Genomic DNA, 13962 nt, shown 5'->3' on the forward strand with positions numbered 1-13962 from the left:
CTCATTGAACGCTTACAACCCAGGAAGGTAGGTGCTAGTTTCACCCACAATTTACAGATGAGGAAACTGAGGCACAGGGAGCTTTAGTGACTTTAGAGACTACACTCCTAGCCGGTGGCACAGTGGACAGTCAATGCCCAGCAGCCTGGCTCTGGAGCTTCTGGCTATTCCCCTATACCTCCCAGGCCCGGGGACTTCTGCCCTTAGGATTGCCCATCTGCCAGACCCTCAGCACAGGAGCTTCACGAAGCCCAACAGACATTGGGATCGGGGTCAGGCTGAGCCCACAGGGGTTTTATTTCCTCAGGGCCTAGCTGCTGCCAAAGCACCTGGGCCTCATGTGGGGGTGAGGGGCACCGGCACGTCTGGAGCTCTGCCCGGACTCTGTACGCACAACACACACCAACAGCCCCTCCCGGGGGCATGGACGGTTTGGATCCAATTTGCTCAGGACCCTTTTTAAACAAATTGATATAAAGTCTCAAAGCACCTCCCTCCCTCCAGTCTGTCCACCCACAGTTGAGGCTGTCCCCAGACCCTCGTTACCTAGGTTCTGCTCCCTAAAAGGTTCATAAGAGGGTCCTCTGAGCTGGCCCAGCACTGAGGAGGTGGTTCTGGGACTCAGTAAATGACACCTGCTGCTGGCCGCTGCTTCTCCAGGAAACAGGCCGGCACTGATATTATACATGCTGTGCATTTCGTCACCCCAGCTGGCACAATGCCCATGTCACTGGTCCACGCAAACTTGGGCCCCTGCCCTGCCCGTGGGACGGCCAGCAGGCACCGTTACCTCCGTTTCTGCTCGTCAGACGAGAAGGGCACCTCCTCCTCTTCAGCAGCCCCTGATGCTGAGCTCCGCCTGACATTGTAGGGTGCCCTGGGGGAGGCGGAGGGGTTGAGCACACTGTTGGTTGTGGCCCCTCCCCCCACCTCTGCCCCTGCTCCCTGTCACGGGCTGCCACCCCCAGTAAGGCTTCCTGACTTACAGCATTGTTGCCTCTGAGCCTTTGTTCACACCACTTCTTCCTCCTCAAGAGCCAGCCCTCTTTTCTCTCCTTATGCCAACCCTAACTGTCCCTCAAGACCCAGTTCAAGCCTCTCCCCTTCTCCAGAAAGATTTCCTAGCTGCTCCATGTCACTGGATGATTGTGACAAGGGATAGAAAGCAATATATAAATGGGGGGCCCCTGGGAACTATAGGTACAACCCACACTTCTGTCCAGAATCCCCCCTCCCTGGGCACATAGTGGGGGGCTTCTTTGATAGGGGCCAGAAGGGGAGCCCCAAAGATTTATATCCAAGAAGCAGCTCAGATTTCAGCACAAAATGCCAATAATGGATAGGCTGCCAGGGCCATCAGCACGCTTGGGCTCATAAGGCCCCAGCCCAGCCTAGCTTGAACCCCCGAGGGGTGCAGAGGCATGTCCAGGAAACAGAGCCAACCAGCAGCGGCCCCAGAGCCATGATCCGTGACGCTTTCTCCAGACCCACTGGCCCCTTCAATAAGCTTCTTTACAGCCCGTGCTCTGCCTCAGATCAGAAGTGCAATGTGTACAGCTGTCCGGCTTTCTGGGGTTTGTCACCTCCTTGGTAAGCTCCAGGTCACAGTGGCAACTGGCAGGAATGTCAGGCTGGCAGGACTGGCACTCCTGGGCCATGCTCAGAGGCAAGCAACCAGCTGCCCTCAGCTGGCCTGGTGTTTGGGCTGGTCCTTGGAGGAGGGAACTGAGCTGGGTCTGCAATTGCGTACTTACAGCTTCTTGTAATCCTCAGTGGTCATCTTATAGCCAGAGGAGGAGGGGCGGGGAGGCCCAGTAGGAGCTGCTCTCAGTAGACCGGTAGCACTGGAGAGGAAAGGAGTTCCCATGTGCCCACTCCCAGGCCCCCTCTTGCTTCCAAATCTGCCCACATGGCCCAGGAGGCATGTGGCCGGTGGCCTTTCCTCTTTTCTCTCGGCCCTGCCAGACACCCAGGCTCTCCTGCCATGGGTAGGCCCAGGTCCCTTGGCCCTGCCTCTCTGATGGAGCCCAGGTTCAACTTGACACCAGGGTGCTTTGATGATGATGTGTCACCTCAGTCTGCTGGGAAGAAGGTGGACTAAAGCACACAGCTCGGTGCGGTCAGCCAGCAGGTCGGCTGTGAAGCCTGCCCAGCCTCCTCCCTGTGTCTCTGCCCCAGTGACCAGGGCCAGTTGGGTGGTGGCGCAGGGTCTCCCAGAGACATGGCTGCTGGGAAACCCAAGTGTCCAAACCGGACCACACATCCACCTGGGGGCTTTCTGTCCCAGCACTGCTATCCAGGGCCCTGACCTACACAGGCAGAGAGCTCCCACCTACCACCCTTCCTGCCCGCTCCCCTTAGTGACAGGAAGAGTAATCTCTCTGCCACGAGCTTGGCATAGGCCCTCATACCTGCTGCTTGGCCTAGGCCCTCACCCCATGGACACACACCTTTTTGGAGCTCCGTTGGCCTTGGGGAAGTGTTGCTGGGGCTGACACGAGCTGTCTATGGGCTTGGTGAACACTCCCCTAAAAGAGAGCCCAGAAGTAGTCCAGTGAGCTCCCCTGTGAGAAGCCTGGGAACAGTGCGGGTAGACATAGGGAAGTGGGCAGGGTCCTGTGGTCACCTACCGGATGATATAGCCAGTGGGAGCCCTCGTGCTTGGAGGCCTGCCGAGGGAAAAGAAGGTATGAAGTGAAGCAAAGATGCCCTACTTTCTCCTGCACCCAATGACAGCAAAGTGGATTGGCTGGTGGGTGTCCAAGTGTGGTCAGAATGAGGGCAGCAAGAGGGGCAGCCACCCCTTCACCCCAAGCCAGGGTGCCTGTTCCGCTCTGCCCATCTCTCCCATGCTCCGCAGGAAAGGTACCTATGGCTGATTCTTCCAGGACTGGCCCAGTATGGTCCTGGCTCACACCAAGGGCCCAGGAAGCTGTACTCCATGGCTGAGCATTTGCTGAAGAGGGTTCTCCTCCAAACTCCAGCTTTTTCCTGGCCTGCCAGGGCCCAACACTCCCGTGAGAGGTCTTTTGGGATTGCTGACAGCCCTCTCACCCTCTACTCTCAGAACTGGAGGCTCCGTGGTCAGAGGCCTATGGCGGGGAGAGTCCATGGTCTCTGACCTGATATCTCTGCACAGCCTCCTTTGGAGAGGCTCACGAGGGCCCAAGGGGTAGAACTAAAGCCAGATACCCCTTCCTTCCTGCTCCTTGGGGCTTCCCTCCTGCAGCTCCTAAGACGCCCACATCACTGTCTTGATGAAAGTTTGGGACTGGAGGGCATGGCTGGAAAACAGACTGCACATGCTGGGTACCTCCTCCTTGGGAGCAACTGGGGGGGCTCAGAGGACTGGTAGTGTCAGGCAGCCAAGAGCTGTGAGTTTGGGGTGCAGGGGCAGGAGACAAGGATTCGGCAGATGGCCCTTCTGTGTAGGAACAGAGTTTAGTGCTGGAGCAGGGGTGGGGGGAGTGGGTCTAAGGGAACCCCATGCAAGCAGGTGGGAAGGACAGCCCAGAGCCCCAGTGTTCTCCATCTTGACAGATCCTTGTCCTTAATAGGGACAGCCTCTCCTGGAAGTGACAAAGTTGCAAGAACACTTGGGGTGGGACCTGAGAAAGAAAGGTCACTTTCCCCCCATCTAGCCACACAACCATTTTTGGCTAAAATACCTGTGCCTAGGAGAGAATGAGAGCCAAAGTTTATGTAGACTTTCAGGTATCCCTGCTCTAGGCCCTGAGTCACAGTGCCCCGGGATGTGCTTTCCAAACATACCTCCAAACAGAGGCTCAGGGTGAGAACTGCGCCACCCAAAGTAAACAAGCCCCCCAGTGAGTAGACTATCTTCGAACCGTCCTCAGGTCTTCAGCAACTTTGCCAACTGCAGCAATCACAATCCATAATTCTCTCTTTTATGATCATCTCTCTACTTGGGTCATGCCTGTGTTCCCCGCTAAGATGTCAGTTCCCTGAGGGGAGAGCTGTGTCCTGTGTGCCAAGCACAGGACTTGGCTGGTAGTGGGTGCTGAGTCAGTGAACAATGGTGATGGGCAAGTCCGTAATTATCAGAGGCAGCCCCTGGGACCTAACAGTGACCACTGCCTCTACCACGACCTGCCAACCTTCTTGCTTCTCAGGAGCTCCAGAGCATCCCTAGACACCGATATGTGGAAGTCCTCAGAGTAGAGACGTGATGGGCTGTTCCCTTTGGCTAGCTGTCAAAATAGGTCATCCTGAACTTGGGAGACAGTTGGAACAAATGTGTGAGTGTCCCGTGACATGCTGCTTACCAAGTATCCTCAGCAGTCAGGGCTCCCCATGGGAGAGAGTCAAGTGTGACTCTCAAAGCTGCCTAAACCACCTCAGAGATGTTGTCTCACCCCCTGCGGGGGCTTCTCAATGTCTAGTAGACAGCTGGAACCATGGAGGGCCCTTAGGCAGCCAGCTTCAAGGTCACACAGCAAGGCCAGGCACCTGAACCCAGTGACTCCTGCATTCCCTTTCCCAAGGGGGACCAGAGCAGAAAAGCCTGTCCTTCCTATGCATTTGAAATGACTCACTGCAGACCCTGACATCTCTTCCAAGCTTGGGATCCTCCTTATCCCCTGAAGACTGCAGCATGAGGTCCACCCACCAGCCATCTGGGCACCACCTCTTACCTGGCCTTCGGGACTTCCCCAGCTGATGAAAAAGATGTGGCACGACTCCGACCAGAGGGCAGCTCTCTGGGGAAAAAGAGTCGTGAAAAAGTGGCTCCCTACCATCAGCCACCCTGCAGCCTCCATCCTAGAGGCTGCCTGCTGACTCAAAGCAGGTGAGGTGGGGTGCAGCATGTGCACCTCAGTAACTTGGCCCACCATTCTCATCTCACGCTCGCCTTCCCTGGCCCTGCCTTCACATTCCACAGGCCCACTCAGCACCCAAAGTCACAGGGTGAGTGTGGCCTCAGCTGGATTGCTTTCCCGCGCTCCGCCCTCCCCAGCTGGCCTGTGGCCACGTGGCCCGGCAGAGGTCTGAGTGGTAGAAGTCCCTCAGCATCCCCAGGTACTGACAGGCCCCTGTGGATCACAGGCCCACCCGACCCCATTTTTGCTGGCTTCCCAGCTTCCTGGACTTACAGAGTGTGGCCCTCCGATTCATCCTGCTTGGTGATCCAGCTCTTGTCCCCCTTCAGTGTGGTTCGAACCTTCATCTGTTTGAGGACATTATTGCGTTCTTCCTCACCTGGTGGTAGGGGCTTCCCTGGAAGGAGCAAGGCCAGGCAGCCTCAGAAGGGGAGCCCAGCCCCAGAACCCTGAGGCCTCCCTTCCAGTCCTCCCAGTGTGCCGCTCCCCCAAAGCCTGGGACAAGAGGGAGCCCAGGCCTCACCTTTAGTGCTGCTTCCAAGAGCTGAGATACTCATGGTGTTTGCTCTGCAGATCCCTTCTCAGTTGATTCGACAGGGCTCCTGGGGGCAAAGGCAAGCACATGGCTTGTCACTTGATGCATTTATAATGGCTCGCAAGACCATCCAGACTGTCCTTTCGGCATTGGGAAGCAAGAGTCGGTGCAGTTCTGGGTAGTGGGCAGAGGCCAGGGAGTGAGCACACACTGGATCTGCCACTGTCAGGTGGTGCATCCCCCTGTCTGCCCAGAGCTGTTCACCTGGGGAACACGGCATGGGCTGCCGGGGCTGTCTGTTCAAGAGATAGCTGATAAGGGCAGGCCACGAACCCTCCTAGAGAGCTCTGATGGCCAGATTCCAGGACCAGGGGAGTGCAGGGGACAGAGTGGCAGCGGTGGGGCCGCCACAGAGTCAGGCTTCCTGAGGGCTGGCACTGGTGGACTCCGAAAGAGGGACTAGGGGAAGGGTGGGGGCTGGGAGACCAGCTGCTTTGGGGCCGGACCATCTCTCTCACTCATTAGTTGCTGTCTGACGGACTTTGGGCTGGTCAGCTCACCTCTCCAGTCTGCCTCAGTGTCCTCATTTGTAAAACGGGATTGTAAAAAGTCTACCCTTCAGGACTGCTATGAAGGCAGAATGCACCAATGTTCTTACAAATGCCTGGCACCACCTGGCACGGCAAAGATCTCAGGGCAGTTGGACAGGAGCCAAGCAGCAGTGACTCTCAACCTGTCCTCGCTGGGAGAGGGAACCGTCAGTGGTCTTCAGTCAGTATAAGCACAGCCTGAGGGCTCAGGGGTTGGCTAGTTGTAAGGACTTGCTGCTACGCTCTGCTTTCTTTCTCTTCCTCTCCGTATTCTTACGCTGCTGTCCCTCCTTGCCTCTTCTCTGCCCTTGAGCCACGTGCTTCCGTCCTGTGGCCAGCGAGGGGTGGACCACAGTGGTCTCTGAGGCCTTCACAGCACCGTGAAGGTCTTTGCCCCAGAAGGGGCTGGGGTGAGGAAGCCAACTCTCCAAGCTGGGACTGGCACAGTGCTTCGGGGAGATGGAAGGCCCATGTTGTGAGTTTAATCCCAGCCCTGGCCTGCCACAGCTGGCCCCTTGGAGCTCAAGAGAAGGGCTGGAGGTTCAGGCAAGCGGGCATGATGGGAAGGAGGGGCCGTGGCCCTGCCAGAACAGTCCTGAGGCACAGCAGTCTCCCTCTTAGGAGCCTGCCACCCTCGGGGCCTCTCCAGGGCCAGGCCCAGAGTGGCCAGGCCCTGCTGCCAGCTGGCAAGGCCTGGACATGTTTCCTTAGAGGTCAGGGGCACACGAAAATAGGTAAGGCAAGGGCCAAGAGCAAACCGAATCTGCCGCATCAGCAAGAACTGGCTTTCCCATAAACCACACTGAAGGAGCAGCCCAGGAGGCCCAAGGCTGCTGCTTGCCAGGAGCGGCACCTCATCACTGCCCCACTGCCCAGCCCCTGCCCAAAGCTGCCACGTCAGATTTCTATTGAGCGGAACTCATTCCATAGGTGATCTGTGGACCTCATAGGTCCAACTGTCCCATCCCAGCAGCCCATGGAGTAGCTCCACTGGGCCGGGCACACAGACAGAGTTGCCACCTGGGATCTTGGCCCCTCAGTCTGCCGGTGCTTCTGATTGACTGTGAGACCTTGGGCAAGTCCCTTACCTTCTCTGGGCCCCAGCTCAGGGCCTCTCCTACGGCTGAGTCTTTAGGTTCCTTCAGGAAGTCTTCAGTTTCCCCTTGACAAACCTGTTGCCCACACTGCCTAGAAGTTTTCTGCCAAATCAGAACCAAACCAGCTACCTCCAAAATCAGGACAGATGCACACACATGCAGAATGACAGAGGCAGAGGGGCCATTGGGAACTCCTTGGCCAAAAGGGCAGGGACACGTGTAAGAGCCCACAGTAAGGAGGACTGGACTTGTCTTAGGTCCCATCTTTACAGCTAAGACCCCAATCACAAGACTCAAGTCTTATTGCCCCCACCTCACCAGACAAAGAGCAGGCCTGTGCCACATCTCAGAAGTCTAATGTCCTTTTTTGATAGGATAGTAAATCTGAAAGAGGGAGGAAATAGTGTCTTCCCATGGGATTGAAGAAGGCAGCTCTTTGGAGAGCCTTTAAAATGATGAACCCCAGACAGACAGATGGACACATGCGGTTTGAATTCATGTCCCAACTACAGAGCTGCCTTTCCCCTCCACTTCACCACTCCCTCCTCTCCCTGCCCCACACAGCCCTGAACCCCTGCTTTCATTCCTGCACCTTGGCCCACATCAGCCCTCGTTTCTCATTCAACTTCTGCTGGCTCTCCACTGTCTCTAAGCCTGGGGGCAAACTCCCCAGTCCCCTGACCCAGCCACTTTTCTCACAAGTGTCCCTCGATGTTGACACTGTGCTCCAAGAAGACAATGTCTCTCAACATACCTGGAAGGTGGCCCTGCCATGGTAATCCCTATGCCTTTGCTTATGTTGGTACCCCCCCCCCCCCGCCCAGAATGCCCTCCAACTCCTCCTGCTGAGCTAAGCCCTGCCCCTTCCTGGAGGGCCCACTTGTCTTGCCTGTTCCTGCTCCTACTGGGCTCTCCCCTCTTTTGACCTGAGTGCCTTGGTACTGTTGATCGAAGTCTTCCCAGACAAGACCTACTCCCTCTACCAGCCTCAGCAAGGACAGAACCCAGGCACCCCCCTCACACCACCAAAACACACTCTGCACTGAAAGCTGGCAGGAGCCATGCTTCTGGCTAACCAAACATTGCCACCCCTCCTTGGACCCAGGTCTCCTCTCAGACCCACCATCCCCTTCATCCCCAGTCAATGGACAGCTGGGTAAACCCTCACTACAGACAGGCAGCTCTCACGCACTGTTGGCGGACAGGTCAATGAACACATCTTTTCAGAGGACAAATCTCTATATGTACTGAAAGCCTGAGACAGGGTAAGACCATTGGTCTTTCAGCTCCCCGTCACAGCAATCTCTCCTAAGGACACAAATGAGTAAGGAGAACAAAGTATACTAGAGGGGTGCTATCCCAGTGCTGAGTATAATGGTGAAAATTAGGCAATAATCTAAATTCCCAACAGTCATATTTAAACATATTCTGATCCATTATTCAAGCAACTACTATGTAGTCATTACAAATGATATTGATATATAGTGGTATTTAACAAACCTTCCTATATATGGTTTCCTTATATCGTTAAGTGAAAGAAAGCTTTAAAAAAAAAAGATGTGTAGAGGGGCACCTGAGTGGCTCAGTTGATTAAGCGTCCAATTCTCGGTTTCAGCCCAGGTCATGATCTCAGGGTTGTGAGACTGAGCCCCAGGTCGGGCTCCATGCTCAGAGCAGAGTCTGCTTGAGGTTTTCTCTCTCCCTCACCCTCTGCCCCTCCCCCACTCTAAATAAATAGATAAATAAATAAAATCTTTAAAAAAAGATGTGAAGGATGGTGCCATTTACTTAAAAATCTATGTACATTACGATGCACAGGGAAAGAAACATCTGGATGGATATATACCAAAATACTTTGCTCTTCTGTGTATTCTATTTTTCCTATAATGGATGTGCATTGCCTGTGTGATAAAGACTAAACAAACAGTGGCTTAACCAAAGGAAACGGGAGCTGGGGCTGCTTGGATATCTAATGATGGATCTCAGAAGTTGATGCCAGGTGAGCAGTGCTGAGGAAGGACTGGGAAGTGAGGAGAGCCAACGGATGCAGCGGGAATTCTCTCCCTCCCCCAGGGTAGGCATCTTGGATGCGGGGGGGGGGGGTGTACCTTGGGCCTCTAGGGACCCTCTGTGCTGCTCTGAGCAGAGCCTTGCCACCTGCAGGCACACACACGACCTCCTCTAGGATCCTGGGTCCTCTTTGCCCACAGCTCCCGTGGGGGGGAGAACAGGCACGTTCCCACCCCACTTCTAGTCTTCCTCTTCTTCTGGGCACTTGCGCTTCCTTCAGACCCTCCTAGGCCCCCCTGGCACGTGAGACCTGCCATCCAGAAGGGCCACCTGGCCTGACAGCTCACATCTTTGCTCCTCATCCCTAAGTGGCTTCACATGGCTGTGACATTGTCTCACTGTCCGGGCCTCAGTTTCCTCATCTGTAAAGTGGACCTACTAAGCCAGAGCACGTGTCATTGCCTAGACTTTGGTGCCAGCTCTTTTCTACCCCACAGTTTGGGTGTCATGATGTTGGTGGGTGTCCTCGTCTCCTAAATGGCACGTGTGAGTGCATTTCCGGTCAGGACAACCACTCTGCACCTTTTCAGTACTACAGCTCCTGTTTCTACCTTGATACAAAAAGTCTGCCGGTACCTTAGGAATTGCCATATGCCCTGCTTAGGGGCCTAGCCTGGGCCACCAAAGGAACAGGTGGCTTATCTGCCACCTTTCACCCTAGCTATCCCTCATAGAGCAACTCCTTGTGCCAAATCCAAGCAAGGCCCTACACTCAGACTACACCAGCCTGTCCCAGGGCAGCTCAGGACTAGGTCAAAATCCTCCTGAGCAGGCCAGGCCACCTCAGACACTAGATGGGTGCCTCCAGCCCACCGCTTGGCCCTTCACATCCTTCTTTCTACCCTCCCATTAGCCCACAGATGTCTCTTGGGGCAACCAGGGGGAGCATCCTTAGCAAGAATGAGTGGGGGAGATGGGGACAGGCCCTCCCTGATGGAGATGGCCTCCAAATGCACCTTCCTACAGCTGAAGCCTCTCAAAGGCTTTCCAGCAACCTCCCAGGAGGGGCCTCTGGCCCTGATTAGATAGAGAGAAGCAAAAAGCCAATGAGGGAGTGCAAGGAGCCTGTTTTCCCCAGGCCACAGCAAGCCCGGTGTGGTCAGGGAGTGGAGCTGGAGCTGATGCAGGCAGATTAGCAGGAGGGAGGGAGCCAGGGAATCGGAAGACAGTGACGCAAAGGCTTGGCTGATGCACAAGGAGACAGAGATGGAGAGAGAAGCAGCAGGAGGAGGGGTGTCCCATCACCCCCCAAGGACAGGGCGTGCTCTGCCTCATAGATGAGAAGGCTAATTCAGAGAAAATTTTCTAGAATTGCCACCCTGCTTGACTTTCCATGTTGTGCACGCCCTTTTTCTCAAACAGACTTCGGTGTCTTTGCCCTTGCAGCTACCTCCTTGCCAGATGGCCTTGAGCCTCAGCCCAGGCAGCATGTCCCAGAGGAGCCCTCAAGTCCCACAGCTCCTTGGCTGAGGAACACAGCCTGGTCTCATTCTCAGTCACACTGCACTAAAAATGTCCGCATTTCCCACTAGCCTGGAAGGAAAAGGGAACCATAGGAGAGGAAGGTGTAGAGGTACAGAGCCCACCTCAATCAGAGCACAGCCTCTGCCCTGGTGGCTGTCTCTGAACCCCGAGTATCACCCATCCTGGAGCCTTTACTCCGGTGCTGCAGCTGCCCCCATGCCGGCCTGCCCAGGACTGAAATGCCCTTCCCCACCGCCCCCCGCACAGCTGGGACAGGCTGGACTCTTCCAGACAACTGGGTGAACACCAGTGAGGGGGCAAGGCCGCTGGGCCTGCGAACACAGGCAGCCCGGCCCTCGGCCCCATGGGCCCACCCCAGCCCCGGGGACCCTGGCCCGGGATCTTTGTGCCAAGGGCTTATGTGCAAGAAGACAGCAAGCTGAGCAAGTGGGTGGCTGGGGACTGGTGGAGTGCTGGAACAAAACACCCTTAGCTTCACACACAAAGGAGCCGCAGCCAAAGGATACAGGTGTGGGGGCTTGTCTGAATGTGTGTGCGCTGGGCACTGGCCACAGTGAGCAAGCATGAGTGGGCACACCACAGACACAAGAGCAAGGGGCATGACTTCTTCCCCAGAGGTGAGTTTTGACAATCTGTGCCCAGAGGGCTGAGAGGGAGCCCGGCTGTGTTTCCCTATGTGTACCAACTTTCTGTGAGCCCCATCCCTGGCCAGCAGGGATCCCATGTAGTTCTGTCTTTTGGAACCCGAGCCCACAGCTCAACTCTGGGTTGACCCCTTAAGTGTAAGTCAGGGGTGGCTGAGGAAGCAGTGGGACAGGACAAGAGGGCACAACCCAAAACATGGCCCATACAGTCAAGTCCAGTGACCAAATACAGATGTGGCAAGTGCCATCTAGACAAAGGCATCAAGGCCTTGCACCACCCAGTGCATGGGCCGGTTGCTGGGCCAACTTCAGGCCACGTTTGAGTAAAATTCTGTCTGTGAGCATTTTCATGGGGCTCCAAAGCAGGGAGCCCTAATAGAGGCAGAACCCAAGAGTCACTTCAATAAAAATATAAGTGCTCCCATCTGGGTCATGAGGGAAGAGGTAAAATGATGAAAAGTCCCTTGTCTCCCAGCAACTTGTTCCTAAGATGGGTAAACCCAGCCAGTTGTGGTCCTTCCACTGGGCACTGTTAGGCATTCTCACAGAAGACAATTGACCTAGCAGGAAGGAGACTCCTTTCTGCCATGGAACCTTGGCTCCCCATCATCGGGTGAGGGTGTCACTGACTAAATTATGGAAAGACAAAGCCTGCAAGGAGGACCACAGCTGTCATACCTGTCCCACCTGTCCCCTCTTGCCTTCCTATAACAGCCTGAGTTGGGCTCTACAACCCCAAGGCTCTGGGCTGCTAGGGCCCACATAGCTCCCCTGACCAGAGTCCCTCCATGCCTCCCTTCTGGCCCAACTGGTGATGGGGGATTCTGAGCATGGGGACGAGGCTCCTGCTCATTCTCACTGTAAATGTTCCCTTTGGACAAACCGCCATCAGTGGCCCCAGGATGGGGGGAAAGACTCAAAGAAAAGACCCTGTGCCTTAGATCCACCTTCCAGAATGGGTATCTGGGTCCTCTTTGGGTGTGTTCCAAGCAAATGCCTTTGAGCTTCCAGGTAAGTCTCCTCCCTTATGCATAAATGCCCATGAGAGCCTCCCACTCAAGTTTCTTCAGGGTAATGAACTATACCAAGATTGGGGTGATCTGGGTTACCGGGGGAAGGGTAATGCTGAAGTAGTCGAAACCTGCCTGCTAGAGAACCCTGCCTCCTACCTTTTCCCTCTAAGCAGCAGAAACAGAAGCTAAGAAGGGGGTAAGAGATAATGCTTGTTCAGAAAGCTGTAGAGCCAAGCCAGCTGCGTTCATTATGTGTCATTTCATGGGAGGGGCACACTCATGCTGTTAGAGATGTGGAGGACTTGGCCAAGGCCAAGAAGCCACACATCCATGATGTCTCTTCTAACTCAGGTGCAAATGAAAGAGCATTAGACAAGGAGTCCAAGTCCTAGTTCTGTCAAAACAAGTCACTGGACATGTCAGTTACTCTCCGGCTGCAGATGAAGTCCCTAGTCATGGAGGGGAAGGCATGAGTTTCAGTGCAGCTCCTGTGCTCATCACCAGGGCATGGGACCCCATGTAGTGCTGTTTTCAGGGAGCTTCTCGCCCTGTTCTGTCCTCCCTCTGGAACATCACCTGGAGTCGAAAGCCCAGCATCTCAGGGAGTGCCCAGGCCATGGGGCAGGCTCTCCCAGGAGGCTGCAGTGGGAAGTCCAAGGATGAGCTGGCAGGCACTCCACATGCCAGGCTGAAAAAGGCCTGGACAAAGAGACGAATGGAGTGAGACCACAGGCAGGATACAGCATGGAGTGTGAAGGAGCTGGGGACACCAAAAGTCAGGGAGTGTGACCCCCACCCCCTGCCTGGGTGCCCTCACCCGATCCTTTCTGAAGGTACTTGGCCTAATGTCTAAGTTTAGACCCAGGCCAACACTCAGGCAGCCAAGGGCTGGAATGATCAAATGTTTTATGAAGCAGCCACCTGTGGCCAGGTCTCATGAATGAGGACATCCTGATTCCCAGTCTCAGTGGCCAGACGACAGTACGCAGACAGGTTGCTTTCCTCCAGGAGGGGTGGAGCAGGCACTGAGCTGTTGCTCCAAAGATACCCAGGATCCAGAGGGTCTCAGCAGCAATTCAGGACTAGGGGGCCCTTCAGAGGCCTGCCAGAGTGATGGCTGAGTGGCTGGGTCATGTCAGAGCTCCCCCAGCCCCCAGTCTGCTGCTCAGCATGCAGCTCCCAGGAGCCCAGAAGAGCAGGGGACCTTGACCTGCACATGATGCTGCAGTTGCAGGGACTCCTGCATGGAAGCTAATAGGGCAGGAGGAAGGAGGCGCACCACGTGGAAGAAAGAGCTGGAGGAGACTTGGATTACAGAGGGAAAAATGTAATATGGAAAAAGAATGCATGTGTGTGTGTGGGGGGGAGTATTTGTAAATGTGCTTTACAGGTAAATGACTTCTACATGAAAGTCTGGAATTTCACCTCCCCCCCAGCCCACCCCCAACATCCCAGAATCTAGACTTCTCGGCGTCAGTGCTGGAAGGCCCTGGGAGGCAGCTGTCTGAGGGTCTGAGGCGGGCCAGCTCTTTCCAGAGGCAGTGAAGAATTCAAGCCCCAAGGGGGCAAAGAGAGCCATGGCCGCCTGTTCCTCCTGAGGGGCTGGGATTTCTCCTGGCTCTCCTGTGCCCATTTTCTAGTTCTCTATAGGCTGGACACAAGTGACTGCTTGGGGTGACTGAGCCAT

The 13962-nt window shown here is 55.4% G+C and overlaps 1 protein-coding gene across 4 annotated transcripts in view; it reads right to left on the minus strand.

Annotated features, from left to right (window-relative positions):
* The window catches only part of ZNF185 (zinc finger protein 185 with LIM domain), a 74067-nt gene that overhangs the window by 42487 nt on the left and 17618 nt on the right, over nt 1-13962 (minus strand). For all 4 annotated transcript variants that reach the window (XM_078063893.1, XM_078063894.1, XM_078063895.1 and 1 more), the window contains exons 2-8: nt 5365-5443; nt 5115-5238; nt 4656-4721; nt 2631-2669; nt 2451-2528; nt 1755-1844; nt 791-877 (exon numbers count right to left, since the gene is read on the minus strand). In XM_078063893.1, coding sequence (XP_077920019.1) covers nt 791-877; nt 1755-1844; nt 2451-2528; nt 2631-2669; nt 4656-4721; nt 5115-5238; nt 5365-5398 — 518 coding nt within the window. In that variant the 5' untranslated portion in view covers nt 5399-5443. The remainder of the gene's footprint in view (nt 1-790; nt 878-1754; nt 1845-2450; nt 2529-2630; nt 2670-4655; nt 4722-5114; nt 5239-5364; nt 5444-13962) is intronic.

The sequence above is a fragment of the Halichoerus grypus genome, chromosome X (genome assembly GCF_964656455.1).
Source record: "Halichoerus grypus chromosome X, mHalGry1.hap1.1, whole genome shotgun sequence".
In the NCBI taxonomy this organism is placed as follows: Eukaryota; Metazoa; Chordata; class Mammalia; order Carnivora; family Phocidae; genus Halichoerus; species Halichoerus grypus.